Genomic DNA, 13,534 nt, shown 5'->3' on the forward strand with positions numbered 1-13,534 from the left:
AGAACAGCAAGAAATGATGAGGCTTGCCTTCCAGCAATTCATTACAAACTAAAGGCTCCCATACACCAGCTCGCTTGACCTCTCCCCAGTTTGTGCTCGCCCTGAGGCTTTCTCCTAATCTTTGAAGGATCACAGGGGAATGGGCAGCCTGGTGGGGAGGGGGAGCTCCACAGCGGGAGACCTCACCATCAGCCTCCCCGTTCCTCATCATGCCAAAATCAAAACAGGCAACAATATCTAGGGGGAAATTACAGCAGAAAGCTTGCATGCACATTTTAGAAACAGAGTAATTATCCTTTCACCAGTCATTACCTGGAGCTGCTCTAGGGCGAAGGCTGAGGCTTATTTTAACACCTGAATCCTCCGTAGCTGCTTCAGGTCTAGGCAGAGCAAGCTCAGCCTCTGGGAAGATTAAGCTGTTGAAGCACAAGGGTCATTTGTACATGATGCAAAGCAGAGGCAGAAACCTCCTTGCAGGTCACAAAAGGTGTGACAATGCTGAGTGATCTGCCCAGAGCCTCCTGCTCCGCTGGGAGCCTTCTCAGCGCCCACAGCCTGGCAGACATGAAGCACGCCAAGGTCTTTGGGTGATAAAATGTTATAAGTGAAATATTATCTACTCATTGCAGCCCTAGAAAATTGATTTTAAACAGCACAGATTTGTGACATAGCTAAATGTAACATACAATTAAAATTCACGTGTCATCCATGATTTACCTAAAGTGATATTGTGCACATCTTTTCCCCTACAACAACCACCACCAGCACTAACAAAAAGGAAAGAAGTCTCAGCCTTGGCTGCTCTGGACTCTGGAGAAGGGAACTTGCATCTGACTTGGCACAGCTGTTTGGAAAGGAGAGGATGGGTCTGCTCTTGCTGCTACAGGAGATAGACCCCCACTTGATTTAACAGGCAGGCACTCCCTTCCCTCTCACCTGAGCAGCTCCCGCGCAGCCGCTGGAGCCAGGAATCCAGTAGGAGCTGGCAGGAAGCACAGAGAGGTCAAGAAGGGCCAAGAGAAGGCAAAAATGTCTCCTCTTTGTAGCACACCCAACACCCCCCTCCCTCCCAAAAAAAAAAAAAAAAGCTGCTGGTCCGGGTCAGGGAAACTGCATCTTTGATGAAAGCAGAGCAGCCTTCACAAGCTAAGATATTTCAAACAATAAAAGGAAAAATATATTGGGAGAGAAGACCCATGCACCTGGGCTCAGCGCCAGCTCCCAGTGCTGTGCTCTCTCTCACAGTCACACCTTTGCTGCTTTTCCCTGAGAAGCATTACAAATATGCACCCCGCTTCCACTCGACAGTTGCATTAAAATACAGCGGCACTGCACAGGCTCTGCAGTTCAACACGGGTCGTTTCAGATTGGGGAACTAGGATTCCGAAGCGTGTAAACGAAAAAATAGATATTCATCTACTTTTGGAGGATTTCAGGGCTATTGCAGGAGAAAAGACTGTAGCATCAGCTGCTGAAAGCAAAAAGTATTTCTGCTCAGCCTGCTTAATGTGCTTTATTTTTAATACGGCTTTTGCTCCAAGAGCAAGAGAACCACTTGGAGAAAGAATGTCTTTGTTATAAATTTTACGCCCCATCCCACTTAAGGTGCAAAAGCTCACAACAAATGCCACTAAGCCCTCCTACCCCTTTCCCACAGTGGTGCCTCAGTATGGTAAGGACCAAGGATTCCTTAGAGTAAGAGGAATTTTAAAAAGTAAAAAATACACGCAAAAAAACCACCCTTGAATCTTCAACGCTTTTGCAACGCTCTGTGAAAAACACGTGCCAGGCAGATAAGGCAGCCTGTGAGCCCAGGAGAAATGGAAACTGTGCATTTGCCAGCCATGCTTGCTGAGGAAAAGGATCCCCAAAGGCGAAGGAGAGGAAGAGACTCATTTCAAGTCTTCCCCTGTGTATAGCAACAATGAACAGGATGAACTGGAGGGACACCTAGGAAGCAGCTACATTGCTCGAAGGCAGGTAAGAGCTCTTGCAGCAACTGAAACAAAGGTGCAAAAGGAAGAAGGTGAAAAAAGGGAGAGGTTTTCAGCTGAAAATTCTCCTTGGATTACCATCAGCCATCGCAGTCTTAGGGAAAGCAGCCACTAGAACAGCTCCATTCAAGAATAACCATAATTTTTTCTTGGGATTTCATGAGTTGTCTCATCAAGAAGGAATTCTTTTTAATTAAAAAAATTCTTCATCTGCACTGAAGATGTTTGCATAGAACAGGGAGGTAAGCTTCAGCTCATGGGTGAGGATGGGGGGAGATGGGGGATGCTATCCAGCCACCTTCTTACTGCAGTAATTAACCTCAAGCAAGCACTGGCACGAAGCTCCTGCTCTTGCATGACTGTAAGCATTCCTCGCTATAGAGTTTATCATAAAGCAGCAACAATCCATAAACATCTCTGGGAAGGGCTGGCCTGGGTTCACCTTCATGCAAGGAAGATGTTGGGCCCTGGCAGGAAGCCAGCCATTCATGTTTCTTTAAACCTCCTGATTTTTGTCAGCTCTGACTCAAATGACCTTTTGAAATTAAAAAAAAAAAAAAAAAAAAAAAAAAGAATCTTAGAATCTTCCATCACACCCTTTCCTCCCTTCCACCCACTGCGGCTCTTAGTCACAGCAGGATCACAGGGGGCAATTCCCATGGTGTCAGTGAGTCATGGTCTCCTGCCCCTCTGCTCCCTGCACAGCCCCTTTGCAGCACTTTCCTGTTTCATAGAATCATTTGGTTGGAAAAGACCTTTGAGATCATCGAGTCCAACTGTCCACTACTAAATCATATCCCTAAGCACTTCATCCACCCATCTTTCAAACACCTTGAGGGATGGTGACTCAACCACCTCCCTGGGCAGCCTGTGCCAGTGTCCGATAACCCTTTTAGTGAAGAAATTTTTCCTAGTGCCCAATCTGAACCACACATGGTGCAGTTTCCAGCTGGTCTGAGGCTCTGGGACTGAGAGGAAAGAGCTTGGAGCTAAGCAGCAGTGGGGCAGGAGCCTCCATCACCACACGAGCCTTTGCTCTCCCAGCCATGCAGAACAGGATGGCTGGTTTTGGAAACAAATCCATACGCTCCAGCAGTGCCCCAACCCACAACAGTGTCCTCCCAGTGCATGGTGTTCTCCAGTTCTTCCACCCCACAGAGCTGAACCACGCTCCGTCGCAGTGCCACGATGTATTTGCAGCAAACCCATTCAGTGGCCCAGCCGTTCATCCAAAACAAACTAAAGCTTTAAGCACAAGTTCAACATCAAAAACATGAAAGAAAAAAAAAACATTCTCTCTTCATACTCCCCTCCCCAGCAGCTCTTAAAAATCCATTTAACTTTCCTCCACGAGCCGTGTACCATATTTGTGACTCCCAGACTTGTGCCTCACATTGTAATCCTCAGCAGCTTTTCTTCTCCCCACCCCATCTTTTCCCCCACACCTATTCAGGAAAGAAAAAGAAAACCCTATCCCTCCCCAGGGAGGCAGGAATATACACGGCACCGGTGGGAGCAATTCAGATCCAACCCCCAGAGCAGATAATCAGACACAATCTCTTCCCATGCTGTGGTGGGAGCTCTGATCTGTTTTGCCAATGAAGCTGTTAAGATTAGGCCACTTCTGGCACTAAGATGACACGATGCGAGTGTTTAATATGCTCGCGCCAGATGGGTGGCCAGCCTGAGCCGTTCTTTAACTTCTTTGCTGCCCATGAATGATATTCCTCCCTCTCGCCTCCCCTGAGGATTTTAACAACCCTGGGAAGAGGGCAAGCTCCCAGCCAGCAAACGCAAAGACCAACAGGCTGCTTAATTAACTGCCCCTCTCCCAGTTGCCACAGCCTTGTCAAAGGCTGCAGAAACCTGATTCCTCCTATAATTAAGCAGTTATGGCTCCAGAGGGACAAAGAGAGCAGGGAAGGGAAGGGGTTGACACCACACGTCCTGTGCCACCCCCTGCCAAAGCATCAGCAATCAGCACCAGTGCTCCAGGCACTCATGACCCCCAAGGGGACAAAAGCTTTGAGTGGCCACCAGTCCCTTAAATTAAATCTTAATTGGTCCAAGAGCTCCCTAGAGGGTTACATGGAGCAAGGAGAGGTCTTGTTCGCCAGCCAAAAAAAGCCTTGCTCTCAGACATGCCTTTGAGGGTGTTACCTGCGCCGTTTCACAGGTATCCAAGGAATTTGCAAAGCCTGGCTGCCAGGTACACAGGCCTGATCCTGCACCCCACTGGGTCCCAAGAATTCCCTTTTTTTTTTTTTTTAATCTTCCACCCTTTCAACCAGCTTCAACTTCAAAAGGAGGAAAATAGTGATTCTGTAACATTTTTTCTTGTTTCTACTGCCCGACCCACCAAAACAAAGGAGGGAAAAGCAAAGAACCAACGCTCACCAGGAGCATAAACAGGTTATTATAGCAATTATATACAATAAGGGCACATATAAAAAGGAAGCCACTAAAAATGGGCTGAAGCACTGTGCTCCTGTTGAGCCCAGCTGGGCAACCACTTCCTTTGCCAAGGTGGGAAGGAAGCAGAGGGATGCGTGAGCCCAGAGAGACTCCCCACCAGGTGAAGGAGCCGCAAAACCAGCAGCACACACACAAATTCTGCTACCAGCCTTGCAGAAGCAATGGTGCAACCCTAGGATACCAAGAGCGTGGGAGAAGAGGACAGGGGAGAGAAGGTCAAATTACATCAGTACTGCCCCCCCTCCCTAAATTATTCAATTCTCTGGTAGATCAATTCTCTTCTGCAGTTCTGAAGGTTGCAAATCCCCAGGTGAGGCAAACACAGCAGCTTGCAGGCACACAGCGCAGCTGGGGCAGCTCTGTTCTCAAGCCAGAGACTCACCACAGAGAATGACAAAGAGGAGAAGCTCTCAAGGAATACCAGGGTCTGGAAATCGCTTTCCAGAGAAGCAGTGAGCCATCAGAAAGCCGCGTTTCAGTCTGGCTGGCCCGTGGTCAGAGAAGGGAATGCTAGCGATCCACCCACCCCGCACACCCCTGCCAGCTGGGGAGTTTCTAGGAGACACAGCAGATACCACCTACGCTGCCTGATGGGCTCAGCACACTGCGTGCGGCCCGGGGAGCCTTTGCCCACACAGCTATTCTGCGATGCATGCCGTGCCCTGGGCTTTGGGAGATACTTTCTTGGTGCTGCGATTGCAGTTAATGCAGTTACGGCAGAGAAAAAATTTGCACAGTGTGTTAGCGAGGCTCCTACAGAGCAAATGTCCCAAATCCTGAATTACAAGGGCTAAGAGCTGCCAGCAAGGAGCTGGGGTTGCTCCCCAAGACAAGGCTGCATGGTGCTGTGGAGGAAGGGGTGTCTCAGGCTGAGTAATGAGGAGTTCTCTCATCCAACAGCCAGAGCAGCAACTCCAGACAAGAAAGCAGACCCACACACTGCAGACCTTCAGGTCTGCTGCAGCTTCAGGCAGGATGTCTTTTCTACTACATTGTTCCAAGCTGAGGAAAGTCCAGGAGGAATGGTTCTGTGGATGAATAGGAGCTGCAGAGGAGGCAGTGGGGGCTGGCAAACAGAGCTATTACAATGTTAATTCCCATTGACTTGCCAGCATTAGAGACCAAACATCCACTGTCATTCTTTGTCTTTTATAAGAAGATCTTCAGCACAGACGTGCTGGTTTTAGAGTTTTAAACACACCAGTTAGATTCTGAGAGCTTAAATTCCTCAAGGCTGTATTTTCATGTTTTGGGGCAAAGACTTGCTAACCATTCCCCTTTGGGAAGCAGGTTCCCTCCTTAGGGGAATGGTGCATGCACAGTGTGTTAGGTTTCCATAAATGACTCAACTTTCAGGAAGAACCTAAACAGTAACAGCAAATAGCACAGACTGCAATTAATACTACAACCAGACAGACAAGAGGTTTTAACCAAAGTTTCCTGCCCCATCATTAAATGAGCAGGTTTTGTCTCATCCTTCCAGCAAGGGTCACTGAAGGATTTCAGAAGCAGAGGGGCGCATCCTTGCCATCACTGTCTACAACATAACCACGAAGGAGACTTGGGTTACCTGTCCAAGATCCAAAGTGACGTTGACCTGGTTGAACTCCAGCCCTCGGGAGAGAGGGGGGCTCTGCCACCAGCGCTCTGTCCCATCGATGGCATTTGTTATAGGGTGGGCCTTGTTGCTGTTTGCAGAAGAACAGATGTCGCAGTATTGGCCCTGTTAGAAAGATCAAAAATAAGATTTAAGTATAGCTGGAAAAGCATGGCACAAAGCAGACAGGCATCACAGCATTCAGAAAATATAATGTGCAAGCCTGCTAACGCAAATCAATATATAAACTTATTTGCACCCATTTAAAGCGTGGATGCAAAAAGGAACAAGAAAAAAAGCTCAAAACTCCCCCAGCAGCAACAACCCAGTGTAGAATTTGGGCTGCTCTATGCAGCATCTCTTCTGTATTTCAGATACGCACAGAGTGTTGCCAAAGGGACCCAGGCACAAAGAACTGGTTGCCAGACGCAGAGGAGTGTGCAGAGGGAGAAGCTGTGCTGCACTGAGAGCAGTAGCGCTGACTCCAGGGCTACCAGCTCCCGAGCTGAGGCTGCCACTCACCCTGCTGCCACTCGAGATCCTGACCCGCACCATTCAAGTCATCCCTATGGACTCAGATTGCCAGTTCTTCTGCCCAACTCCCTGCAATCTGTTTCTTGTCAACCTATTCATTTCACAAGCACAGTCCTTTCAGCTACGTTTTCAAGCTTTATAGTCTAGCAGCCAAGTTCCCTTTTGCTGGGGATGCTGCAGTGCGAGGCCAGAAAGGGACAGCCCCTGCTGTCAGCTGGCCCAGGACGGAGCTGCAATCATTTTTTCTGCTTTTGTGGTGCTGGTGGCTTTGTCAGCTCCATGGACACGCTGCCAGAGAAAACAGCAATGCAACTTTGTCTGATCCTGCTCTGGAGGTGCTGTTAAAGACCTGAGCTGTTAGGGGCAACCCTTTCTTTCTCCCTTTAATGTACAAATAAATCTGACCCAGTGTTGAGGGTGCAAATAGCTCTGAAAAATTGGCAAGTTATTTGCTTTGTAGAGAAGCTGTTTTGTTACTTGAATTGCTGCTACAAACAAACAGCCTTAAAGGGAACTGTGTTACAGGCAGTTTTCCTTTTAAAGGTGCAGTTGTCCTCAGCTGCAGCCAGCTTTAATATTACACCAGGTACACGAGCTCAAGACAATCTCCTTGCTGCCTGCTCCATCTGCATCCCTACAAGGGCTGAGACAAGACAGAGCCACTGCAGAGCGTGGGATTTTCCAGATGCCCTAAACTCCAGAGGAATCTCACTGCAAAGGAAAGAGATTTCACAGCATTCTTCCTCACAGCCATGTGCTATGTTATTTGGAGGCAATTATGCAACACAAATTGTCCTGAAGGAGAGCACCATTTAATTAACTCCTTTAGAGATATGAAAACAGCAGAGTGACAAGCACAAAGCCAAAGAAAAGGTGGCTGAAGCCATCCAGGTAACCCCAATGCCTGTTCAGGGAGATCCTGCTGTACACAGAGGTCAGGACAAGGCTCGTTTGAACATGCATTGAGCAAGGAGGGAGAGCAGACCAGATAAAACTGACCCAACTCTTCAGCTCAAACCTTTAACGGGAACCGGTGCAACAGGTTGTGTGGAAATTTCTGCAGCGCAATCCACAACACTGAGGTGGGGGAGAAGCAAGGCAAGGTTACAAAATGGGGATAAATAACGAAAAAATAAAGTGGTTTCATACTTCAAATTCTTGCCACAGGTGCAAAAACCATTTTGAACTCAAAGTTCATGTTGATGGGCGACAGTCAATTTGAGTTCAGTAAGAGGCGACTTGAAACGAGGATCAGCTGCATCACATTTTTGATGCTGCTGTTATCCCTCCCCACGGCTGTGCAGCCTGCGTGTGTTAAAAGTGCAATTAGCCCCTCTGATGCACCAGTTGCCCATTTGTTTCTCTCGAGCCAGACCTAAATCTGATGAGAATCATTTCCAGCTTGTCATATTTTGGAGCCACTTGAGCTCCTGCACAGTGCATCAGGTCTCTACAGGGAGGAGAGAAATTCTGACATCAGGAGGGGATTTTAATTAAAATTCAATTGTGAGCCACTGGCTTAGCAGAGACAGCAGGTTGCCAGAGCAGGAGAGGCGTGGACATCACCAAGGTACACCAAAGAAAGAACTTCAGCAATGCAAGGAGTTGCAAGGCAGCTCAGAGAACATAAAACTGCCACTATCGGAGCAAATTGCAAAGGCAGAGAGATAAGGACGGAGGTTTGAATGGAGGGCAGCTTCCAGAGACCTGCAAGGCCTGATCCTGTTCCTGCTCACGCCAGTGGGACCTTTGAAGTTTCCCCTGAGCATAAAGCCCAGCCTAGCACCCCGCTGGCACAGCCCGACCGGGGAAAGCAGATGCCTTTGTCCCCATTTATCTGGCCCTGCCATGACCCAACCTCAGCTCTCCTCACCTCATTCATCGGAAAATCGCAGGGAGCGTGACCCAGGCTGGGCCACTAGCCATGAGGTAAGGAGGGCAGGAAATGGGGGGCAAAAAGCAATATTTCAGACAAGAGAAGCCCATGTGCAAGCTGTTAGCGGGGGCTGTCCTGGCAGATCCAGTAACTGCCCACACAGAGTTAAGCAGGTGCTGCCTCACCAGGTGGTTTTCCTGCAGGCATCACCAACTTGTTCTAAAAACTAACCGCCTTCAGCTGCAGTTAAACCACTGAAGCCCAATGTTATCACATAGGTAAACACAGAAGAGTCACAGATAGAGAGGTGCAACACCCACAGTCACCCACACTGCAGAGAGCCCTGGGCTGAACCAGCACCAGGCACAGGAGAGGCCACAGGATAAAGAAGCACCTGGTCACCAGTGACTGCAGGGCACCTGAAGAGAATACCACTTAATTCAGAGACGTTCGGGTGTGAAATAGCTTCAGACCTCATCTGTTACCAACACCTGGAAGGATGAGAGGACAATACTTCCAAGAAGCACCAATGCTGCTCAGGCAAATGCAGCTCAGCGCTGCAATTCAGCGTGCAAACAAAGCAAAAGAAGCACTGATTTGAAGTGAGCAAGGTTTGTAGCACGTTTTTAAGTTCTAAGGTCTATAATCGCATGAGTTGATGGTAGTAACTTCCCTTAGCGTTACACAACTAATCTCCTGAAATAAAGTAATCGCCTAAAACCCCAACTCGCTTGGAGAGCTCTGTACAATCCCTGTGGGCTTTGGCAAGTCTCTGGAGCAGCCCCCAGGCAGCGGGTTGGGATGGGGAACATGAGAACACAGCAATGCATTGGCAGAGCTGTCTGTCTTATGAATAGCTAAAGCATCTTCAGTAAGGCTTGATCAGAAAATAAAATTAAAATCTCTCTTTTGCCTCATCTTCTAGACATTATCACTAAGGTAGGACTGCCCATGCTGATTAGCAAGTGGGAGAAGGGAAGCAAACCTCCCTGCAAGCCCCTTTCAGCACACCTCAGCATTGCTGTGCATCACATCCTTGTAGACTGAAAAGCCCCCCACAGCTAGAAATGCTGTCTTCTGCCAAAGAGCCCTGAATGAAGCAAAGGAAACTCCTTGAAAAGGTTTCGAGCCTTCCCACAAGCTGTGCCAAAACCACTCCAAGTGTCTTTATGGCACCATTATTTCAGAAAGCCTAACAATTATCAACACTTAAAAGACGATCACATTTTGAAGTCAATTAACTCCCCTTCCTGGAATTCTTGCACAATGTCAAATAAAACCAAGCAGAAAACAGAGAACCAACTGAACTCATTGACTAGGTGATTGTATTAACGTGTACGCTAGGTCTTTAGTCAAGCAAAGGTCCCTTCACCACCACAGTTTGTGGAAATATCTAGGAGGGTCCCAAGAGGCATTCTTCCAGAATTCCTGAGCAAAATCCCCTTTGCACTACAACCATACCATGCATGAGCAGCACTGAGCAGGTGAAAGGAAGAAACTCTGTCTCGTGGGACACACAGGCAGCAAGGATGTGCATGTGGAGTTCATTATTGTCATTTCAGCCTGCTCAAATTGAACACTTCCCTCCCACCTCCCTCATTGCTTTAGTCCCCGGGGTGGTGCCAAAACCCCTAAAGGGGATGAATTGGGAACTCTGACCTCTGCTCTGGTGCCTCCCGTTTCCTCCCCTCCCTTTTAGGTACTGCCTGTGGTTACAGAAAAGAGCTGCTACAAAAGGATTTTTCTAAAGCTTTTAGATTGACCAAAGACCACTGGCCTGGGAAGAGGTGCTCAGAGCAAAACAACCCTGTGCCAGAGCTGCAGAGGGGATGGGAGGGGGTCACTGCAAAAACCAGCAGCCGGGGAGCCCCCTGTTCAGCAGCAAGGGGGAAGCCAGGAGGATATGCAGCCAGGAAAAGGCAGCCCTGGAAGAATGAGCTACAACTGCCCTGCAAAGGAGCTGATTTTAATCAACCAGCATCCTCAGTGCAGTGCGTCGTGCTGAACCAGCAGCGTGGCCAGATCGCAGGCGACAGATGTAGAGCGACAAACACATACCTGTGTTTGCCAGCTTTTCCAAGTAGTCTCACCCTCCAGCTTTTGCCTGGCAGATGATTCACATTTGTTTACAAGTGCACATGGCAGCACTTATGTCTTTAGCTCTCCTTACTACCTTTGCTTCACCATAAGCACAATTTACATCAAGGTCCCTATAAACCTCCTCCTACTGATATTTACAGCAAAGCTTCTTCAAGTTACATTTTACAGTGCAGCAAACAAACAGATCACTCCCAAAGTTTGCAAAACTCAAGAGGAGGACACATCATTTTGCCATGCAGCAATATCTCCAACAGTTCCTGCTACAAACAGGGCAAAATTCCATGTCATAACCACACAACAGCCAGTAAATTCCTAGGACAGCACTAACTCGGGAGAATGTGGGCAGAATGAGAAAAATGCTTCAGAAATCATCTCCCAAGAAAGCCATCCCTACCAAAAGGCCAAGAAAGGCTCAATCCAAGAAGCAGACAGCTTTCCCTCACTGCGAGCACAACACAGCCAGCTCTACTGCTCCATTGCAACAGGTGAACCGGCACCGTGAACCTCAGAATCAAGAGACAGAAACCACTGGCAAAGCTTCAGGCTGCAAAGCATTTCAAATCAAAGCTGCTCTTCCCAGCTTGGGCTGCCCTGAGGGAGGCAGCGGGTCTGGAGTTCCTGCAACTAAAAGTAGTGTTTTACAAGCCCGTTTACAACCGTTCTTTCCTCTATTCAAAAGAGCCATAGCTGTTTAACTGCGCAGAAGTTTTTACCATCTACATTCCTGGCAGTGAGCTCCCTCTCGTCTGCTTAAAATGGGGCCCCTGAGATAAGTCACCTGACATTCGCTTGTAAAATTCACCCTCTTAACTTTCTCCTCTGCTCATCCTGATGCTCCTCTGAACACGCAGGGAACGGGGGAGTTAAGACCCATAAAGGTAAATATTATTGCTTTTATCATAATCATAATGATTCCCTGACTGGCAGAGGAATTTAGGAGCTGGTTCACCCAGGATTTTGTGGGTGAACTGACAACTTTAAAAATAACACCATGGGAACTCAGCAAGCCGCGTTTCACGCGTGCAACTCCTGGCAAGGCTGGGAGAGAAAGAGCTTGTGTCTCTCATCACCCTGATGCTCCAGGAGGCTTCAGATGGGCTCCCAGCTCCAGTGTCCAAGCCCAGGCAGGGAAGGATGCCCTGGGGACCACCTCTGCCCTTTACCCCCTCCTAGAGCCCCCCACCGCTAAACCACCAGCCAGCTGGTAGACACAACTGGGTCTGGCTGGGCAAGCAGGGATGTGTAGCAAAACACCAGTGGCAGCAGGGGCCATGGGGCTCCACATGCCTCTTCTTGCTCACCCACCTCCCCCTCTCTTTGCCACAGCCTCTACCCTGCCCAGCCTTCCCAGCCCCTGGGGCAGAGCGTGCTCTGAAAAACAGAGACAGGATGGGGAAGCGATGGCTGAGGGAGCACAAATAAGGGATGGGACCTTTTTGCACACTCCCAGCCAGGGAGGCAGCTTTGCATCCCAGTGAGGCTCTACCTGAAGGTCGGTGCACGGATGGGTAGGTGGGTGGATGGACAGATGGATGGATGGACAGACGGGTGGGGAGGTGGATGGACGGATGGACCGGTGGGTGGATGGATGGACGGGTGGATGGGTAGGTAGGTGGATGGACAGACAGGTGGACGAACGGGTGGGTAGGTAGATAGATGGATGAACGGGTGCATATATGGATGGATGGATGAGTGGATGGGCGGGTGGGTAGGTGGATGGATGGATGGATGGACAAATGGGTGGGTAGGTAGATAGATGGATGAACGGGTGCATATATGGATGGATGGATGAGCAGATAGGTGGGTGGGTAGGTGGATGGATGGATGGGTGGACAAACAGGTGGGTAGGTAGATAGATGGATGGATGAATGGGTGCATATGTGGATGGATGGATAGATGGACAAACGGGTGGGCAGGTAGATAGATGGATGAACGGGTAAATATGTGGATGGATGGACAGACAGATGGGCAAGTGGGTAGGTGGATGGACAGACGGATGGGTGGACGAGTGGACAGAGAGACAGACTGAAGAAGGGGTGGATGGAGGGGTGGGTGGAGGGAGGGATGGATGGAAGGGTGGATGGAGGGCCGCCCCCCGCCCCGGCCGTACCTGGATGGTCTGGTTGGGGTCCCCCCCCGCCACCGGCCCCCCGACCAGCTTGCAGTAGAGATCCTCCACGGCGCGGCGGCCGCCGGCCCCGGCGGGCTCCTCTCCGCAGGTGGCGGTGGCGGAGATGCGGGTGCCCTCGGCCAGGTTGAAGTAGGGCGGGTGCAGGCTGTGCCCGTTCACATCGCTGGGGAAGGAGGCGGGCGGCCGGGCGGCGGCGGCGGCGGGCGGCGGCAACAACAACAGCATCAACCACCTCATCACCACCCGCAGCAGCCTCGCAGCCCCCCGCTCCGCCATCCTCGCCGGGGGCAGCAGGAGCCGCCGTCCCGCCCGCAGCCGCTCTGCGCCCCGCGCCGCCGCCAGCGCTACTTGAGCCGCGGGGGAGGAGCCGCCGCCCCAGCGCTTTAACCCCTTCGCTCTCCCCTGCGGCCACCCCCGAGCCGGCCTCCCCCACGCAGGAGAAACCGAAGGGCTTGAAGCTCTGCCCCCCCCCCCCCCCCCTCATCCAAATAAAAAGGGGGGACGGGATGCTCGGGGAGACAATGCGCCCTTTGTATCCGCGGGGCTGCTCGCTGCTATTCCGGTACGTTCAACTCCATTAACCGATAGATCGGGTGATCTGAAGGAAAAGCTCGATTACTAATTAACAAAACAGAAAAAAAAAAAAAACGCTCCACCGAAGCCAGTTTGCTCGCCTCCGCATCGCTCTCCCCCGGACCGCGCTCCTCCGGGTACCCTGTGGGTTCTTATTAACTTCAAACAGGGAAAATTGGCTGCTGCTTTCCCCAGAAAGCCTGGATTTGGGGAAAAGGCTCTGCCTTCTCACCTACAGGGGAAAGGAGCTGCTC

General features: G+C 50.1%; 1 protein-coding gene across 3 annotated transcripts in view; it reads right to left on the reverse strand.

The window, feature by feature from the left end:
* The window catches only part of LAMA5 (laminin subunit alpha 5), an 89,658-nt gene extending 76,660 nt beyond the window's left edge, over positions 1-12,998 (reverse strand). For all 3 annotated transcript variants that reach the window (XR_011338729.1, XM_069872151.1, XM_069872150.1), the window contains exons 1-2: positions 12,687-12,998; positions 6,040-6,192 (exon numbers count right to left, since the gene is read on the reverse strand). Coding sequence is in view for 2 of the 3 variants with exons in the window: in XM_069872151.1 (XP_069728252.1) it covers positions 6,040-6,192; positions 12,687-12,983 (450 nt within the window). In the remaining variant the exon portion in view is untranslated. The remainder of the gene's footprint in view (positions 1-6,039; positions 6,193-12,686) is intronic.
* Between the last annotated feature and the right edge of the window lie 536 nt (positions 12,999-13,534).

Source organism: Phaenicophaeus curvirostris, chromosome 18 (assembly GCF_032191515.1).
Source record: "Phaenicophaeus curvirostris isolate KB17595 chromosome 18, BPBGC_Pcur_1.0, whole genome shotgun sequence".
NCBI lineage: Eukaryota > Metazoa > Chordata > Aves > Cuculiformes > Cuculidae > Phaenicophaeus > Phaenicophaeus curvirostris.